The 6,054-nt window shown below is 34.3% G+C and overlaps 1 protein-coding gene across 1 annotated transcript; it reads right to left on the bottom strand.

The window, feature by feature from the left end:
• Positions 1-1,437: 1,437 nt before the first annotated feature.
• LOC112009981 (aspartic proteinase NANA, chloroplast) lies at positions 1,438-4,655 on the bottom strand. The gene is made up of 2 exons (XM_024042341.2): positions 3,583-4,655; positions 1,438-2,330 (listed from the first exon to the last, which is right to left on the bottom strand). Exons 1-2 carry the CDS (start codon positions 4,227-4,229, stop codon positions 1,505-1,507), a joined length of 1,473 nt encoding a protein of 490 aa, XP_023898109.1. The 5' UTR covers positions 4,230-4,655; the 3' UTR covers positions 1,438-1,504.
• Positions 4,656-6,054: the final 1,399 nt, after the last annotated feature.

The following is a 6,054-nucleotide window of genomic DNA, read 5'->3' as shown; positions in this document are numbered from 1 at the left end:
TTTTTTTTTTTTTTTTTTGATAAGAAGAAATGAAATCTTAATGGTACAATAGACTCCCAATTTTTCAATAGCCAATAATAAGTGTTGGTATAAAATGAAATCGCTTATTTGGCTATTATTTTAGCAAAATTTTCCTTTTGAGTACACAACTCATACATCTCGACTAACAAGGAAAACCTTATCCATCTATTCCTTTTTTTCTTTTTCTTTTTTCTTAAAACTTTTAGGTGAATTATTTGAGTAGATTAGACGTTGCTAAATGATAGGATCTTATAAGTGATGAAGATGATTGATAAAGAGAGTGTCTTTTAGATTGCACGCACAAGAAACCAGGTTTTGTTGTTTTTGTTATTGAATATTGATTGCTTTCACACTAACCCGGTGTGTGTGTTAGCCTTGGAGTGCACTAGATTACTTCCAAATACATTCATGTACCCGCAATGAACACTGCAACCCCACGGAAATTTCTTGAACTTGGATTCTCTAAATCTAAAAAGTAGTTCGGATAGTGATTTTTTTTTCCTTTGAGTACACTCATCATGTTTAATTATCTTAGTCTCATCTCCTTATCAAGTAATTATACTCTCAAAAAAAAAAAAAAATGACAAGATTGAAGTATCAAATAGTTGAGCGGATAGTTAGAAGCTTTGTAACTCGTTTGGGTATCTCCAAAAAAAAGTGTTCAAATCAAGGGGGGCCCAAGGCCTAGGCTACTTAAGCCTTGGCCTAAGGCCTCAATATAAAAAAAAAAAAAAAAAAAAGTTCCAAATTGTGGATGTATGATAGATTTTTTTTTTAATAAAAATAAAATTAAAAATTAAAAATGAACTAGCTAATAAAATTTAACGCAATCAAAAGCGTAAGTAGTTTAAATAAAAAACTCCTAACAGTTTGACGCTTCAATTTGTGGTATTATTTACTCAATCACTCACACAGCCGACTGCTCTCTCCTCTCTCTCTCTCTCTCCACCAACATTAAAAATGAAAACTATATTCCATTTTTCATTCACCATGGAGCACCTTGTCCAAAGTAAAGTTGAACACTTTTTAACAAAAAAATAGATTTCATCTTATTTTATTAAATTATATGTATTTTTTTAAAAAATTAAAATTAAAATTGATAAAATCCTACTTTAGATCAATTAAACAAGCCATATTATCATTTGAAATGAGATGTTAGAAAAACTACAATACAAAAACTTAATTAGTAATTTTGTATCTTAAAAAGCGAGAAGCTAGCATATAAATATCGTATTGAGACACACAATTATTAATTAAATATTAAAAATACCCTATTTAAAGATTGTCTTATGCTTCAAATTGTATTGAGTTAATCCTAGTTCAAATCCCCTTTCCTATTTGTTGTAAGGGTAAAAAAAACGTAATTGAGGTGATGCAAGGTTTTGGTAATGTCTTTCATTGCTCAAGCTAAAGAAATTAGAAAAAGTATTAATGCTTTGAATTCAAGTTACACGATCATACACAAGAATGGAGGAAAAGAGAACTAGGTGCAAGTGCAACTAGAGGGTGCAAAACCCACTACACTACGCACCAAGTCAAATTCCCATAAATGGTTTTGTTGCATGATATTGCCAATAATAGAAGTACCAGGCCATCTCACTGACAGAAATCCAAGACACTTTGTTTGAGGAGCTACATCAATAATGTAGCTCTTCACTAGTGGCTCAAATCGAGCTCCATCTGCAAAATGAAACACTAATCTTGGCACTAATGACTGATCAAATCCTGTTGAATTGAAGCAATACTCAAATGGTTTTATGTCCGATAACAATCTTTTGTACTTTGATAGTGACATCCCCAATGCATTCATGACAGGCTTGTAAGCTGGCTCTGCTAGAATTGTAAGGCTTGTGCCTGAATCAAGGATTGTTCCACCACCAACATTTGCATCCCACACTTCAAATGGTATTCTCAACATCACATCCCCAATGGAAATGCCCTTTACATTTATAGCATAGGATGAAGGTATCACATTGAGGAGGAGCTTGGTGTATCTCACATTACCCAACAATGAATGCTCATTTCTAGTGCCACCAAAAATGAGATAGTTTGAGATATTCATGGGGCTTAAGTGATCAACTAGGCAATACGAAAATTTGCCACCAAACTTTTCGGCAGCTTTTGTTGCAAAACTGAACTTGCCGTAGCCTAACCCCAATACACCATCAGCCCCCTTGAATGCAGCACCTTGAGTAGACTCTGTGCACCCAACTAACACATTATCTAGCATCATCTTTCTACCATTTGTTAGGCCTACTGTTATGGTGTCATCGGCGAAGATGCCCAACGCAGCCGATCCATCAATGTAACTAATAAGGATGCATAAGATTAGTATACAAATTAAACATTGGTAAAATAAGGATGTGAAAAAGAAAGGTTATAAACTTATAAAATGCAACTTGTTAGGCAGGGAAAGTCAATACACGTTCTTGTTCAAGCCTACAAGTTTTGGACTATAGTACGAGCAGCAACAAATATGTCGGGCTCATTAGAAGCTTACCTACTAGCAATAACTGCCATTTAAATCTTGTGTAAGTTATAGGTAAGAGAAGTGCTAACTTCACCGGTAGGTCAAATTAGCCCTATCGACAGTGTTTGTGATTGTGCATTAATTATATCATATAACAAAATGGAAAATTCTTAAGTAGTTCCGAAGTATCTCCTTTTACATTCAAAGTGGACCTCACTATGAATTTAATGAGTGAACCCTACCATGAATGTGAGAAGAGGAAGTACCCTTCTCCGTGCTCCGAAAGTATTTAAGAATTACTCCAACAAAATATATGTGTCTTATTCGAGAGTGTATACTGTATGGGACATATATCTAATGCATGAGATACTTTAAATGGTTAATACCCTCTTCGGAAATGGATTAGACAAACATATATTTGTTACTAGTGTCCATTTAGACATAAGAAAAGGGTCCGTGATCATGATAGTGACAATGATTTCTTAAAATGACCATAACTAGGAAAACCCATCGCTCTGCCAACCCAGCTAAACCGATATCGGTCTATATTAATGGAACACAACTAAAACTCAACTCACATCAATAAAGACAAGTTCCAACTATTTTAGGCTGGCCTTTACCACTGAATTTGACCTGTGTTCCTAAAAAGGGACATATTTATTCCAACCACTTTTGGTTGGGTTTTTCCTTCATCGCTGGAATCCCAATCACCCCCATACTCTGTCCACTGAATTTGTTTCCCTTTAAAAAAAAAAAAAAAAAATCTTTTCCAATTTGAAAACAAAGCAAGTCAACATTTGATTACTGTTAGCAACATTTGCTGCAAATTGTTAATAATTACATATGGGTGATTACCCTTTAGTATAAGCTGATTATATGAACCATGTAAACAAAAAAATTAAATGTTACAAATATAAAAGTTTATACAATTTAGAGTCATTTAAAATTTTAAATAATACGACACTTTGTCAGTTACTGGTTCAGGAAATAAATCTAAACCGTGTAATGAATGCTAATGACTGAGTCAACAACAGGCAATTAAGAAGAAGAAGAATAAGAATGCAGATATAGGAAAGAGTAAGAGAACCAACCTGAAATCATAGGCACAAGGGGTGATTGGTGTGGGGCAGGTAGTGAGTGAAAAGAGATCTGCAAGCTGAACCTTACACATATTAGACAAGCAAGGTATAGTTTCAAAGGAAGAAGAGCGATCTGCATGAAACACCCTGCGATGATTTCCTTGTCTGCGTTTGTGGGTGTTTCTGGTACTACAATACACCCAAGTCAAGTCACTCCCAGTATCTGCAATCAACATAAACTTCTGTGCTGGCTTTCCAACTCTGACTTGCACAAAGTACTCACCAGCTCCATAATCAGCACCTGAATGCATTGGCATTTCAATGGAGGTATTGAATTCCCAGTTTTTTCTCCTCGAGTTTGGGCCATATTGACCACGTTTGTGGGAGATCATGCGGTGACGAGTTGTGTCACGGAGCACAAGTTGCAAAATGCGTTCTTGCTGACTTTTAGGCATGTTGTTGTTGCTTGCTTCATGCACTAGTTTACCAATGAGTTGAGGACTGTGCCTGTGTATTAACTCCAGCCTCATCTTATTTGAATGCTGATGATCACGCTCCTCGGGAATTGTGTGAGACAAAACCAAACCATGGAAAACAGTACTAATGGAAACCAAGAAGATGAAGAGGAGGGGTGAGAGTAGCAGTGGCCTCCACTTCATATTATAAAGTGTGAACTAAAACAAAGAGATGGCTGGCAATAGAGAGAGAGGAACAAGAACACAAGTACTTAGAGAAAAAGAGAGAGAGAGAGAGAGATAGGAGTTGAAGAAGAAAATAATGCTACAAGTTAAAGGGTGTATTGGGTTTGGATTTGTTTGCAGTTGGGGACAAGTAATTATCAAGTTGTAAGGTAAAGTTTGTGAAAGCGTTGGGGGTTGGAAAAAGAGGTTCTAGGTGTGAGTGAGTGAGGAAGCAAAGCCAAGCAACAAAAAAATATTGAAAGGTATAGAATTAGCAAAAGGGAGGCGCCTTTAATTTCGATTTGGGGCTATATATTGTGTTTGCTGTGCAGTGCACTGTGCACGCCACAGCAGAGCTGACTTCATATTCGTCTACTTTCTGTGTTTTTTTATTTAATGTACAGCTATTCTTTAGGATGCTTGTTTTCTGGCCCTATAGTCTATAGATAGTATTTTCTTGGTTTTCTTTTGCACCTTTTAAATATTGTCTATGATATTGATAGGGGTCTCTATCTCTCTCTCTCTCATCCACGATGATTAGAGTTTGAAATTCAACTCTTTTAATTTTATTTTATCATATAATATACTAATATAGGTACAAAATCAGGTTATAATATATAGTCTGATGCAGCTCATAATATATTTGATAAAGAATTGTATAGGATGTGGCATATCTTGCTAGCCGACATATTATAATAAGGAAGGGAGCTATATATTACTTTCAGGTTTCAACATTTAGATAACAAACAGTAACACAAATCTAGACCTTTTTTTCCTATGGTAACTTGCTGATCTAGATATTGTCTTAGAAAACACTGTGCGGGGCTAGCCAATCAAACCACTGTAGTGCTATAGGCTCAAGGTTAGACAGGACTATTTGGAATATCAAGAACTCCAATAATGTATGGCTTGAATTAAGTGTGACATGTTCAAGACATGCTAATTGTGGGTTTGGATCCAAGTTCATGTTTCACATTTTGCGCAAATGCATGTTTTACTCTTTTTTTTTTTTTTTTGGCACGTGTTTAGCTAAGCAAAATTAAAGATGCAGTTACTGTTTATGAACAGTAACCGCACTATTTGACTTTTCAACTCATTTTTAGCCACATAAGCAAGTCCCGTGCACTGTTTACAGGACCTACAAACGCCACTTTTCAATAATTTTTTCATTAAAAATGAGTCTCACGGCACTATTTACACATTTAAAAATTATTTTGTTACAGTATTTTCAGTTTTCAATTTTCAACAAAATAAATTATATCCAAACAGACTCTAAATCTCACATTGAATATTTACTAGGTTGAACAGACAAAATACAAAATATTAGTGATCTATGTTCAAAAAAAAAATATATTAGTGATCGCAAAAAACTGTCAACGGTCATTGGTAAAGTTATATCACAAACCGTAATGACAGAGCTAAGTGTTGAGGGAGAGGGAGGGGAGTTGGGGGCCCACCAAAAAATCTCCACCCCATATTTTATAATTTTTGTCGTAATTATGTATGTAGTTTTTATGTATGTGTGTGTATATATATTCTCTTTCATTTGGCAAACTTTATTAAATAAATCGAAATAAAATTTTCTAATTTTATCAGTGTTTTTAAAAATTCAAAATACTACATTTCAAAAGTGTCAAGAGCTCAAATTAATTATTTAATAATTTATTATTTTTCATAAATGAATAAATAATAAAATCTAGAAATAATTGGATAATAAACTTCATTATTTGATACTGTTTTCAAGTTATTAAACACTAGTGTTTTAGATACAAAAATGGTTATTATATGTTTAAAATTGATTGAT

The sequence above is a fragment of the Quercus suber genome, unplaced genomic scaffold (genome assembly GCF_002906115.3).
Source record: "Quercus suber isolate HL8 unplaced genomic scaffold, Cork oak 2.0 scaffold_85, whole genome shotgun sequence".
NCBI lineage: Eukaryota > Viridiplantae > Streptophyta > Magnoliopsida > Fagales > Fagaceae > Quercus > Quercus suber.
The sequence above is the reverse complement of the archived record's forward strand: the minus strand, read 5'-3'. Positions and strand labels throughout refer to the sequence as shown.

Coding starts and splice junctions, on each gene's coding strand:
- LOC112009981 (XM_024042341.2), bottom strand. CDS start 4,229: ATGAAGTGGAGGCCACTGCTACTCTCACCCCTCCTCTTCATCTTCTTG. Junction 2,331..3,582: donor CCTTGTGCCTATGATTTCAG/GTTGGTTCTCTT, acceptor CATCCTTATTAG/TTACATTGATGGATCGGCTG.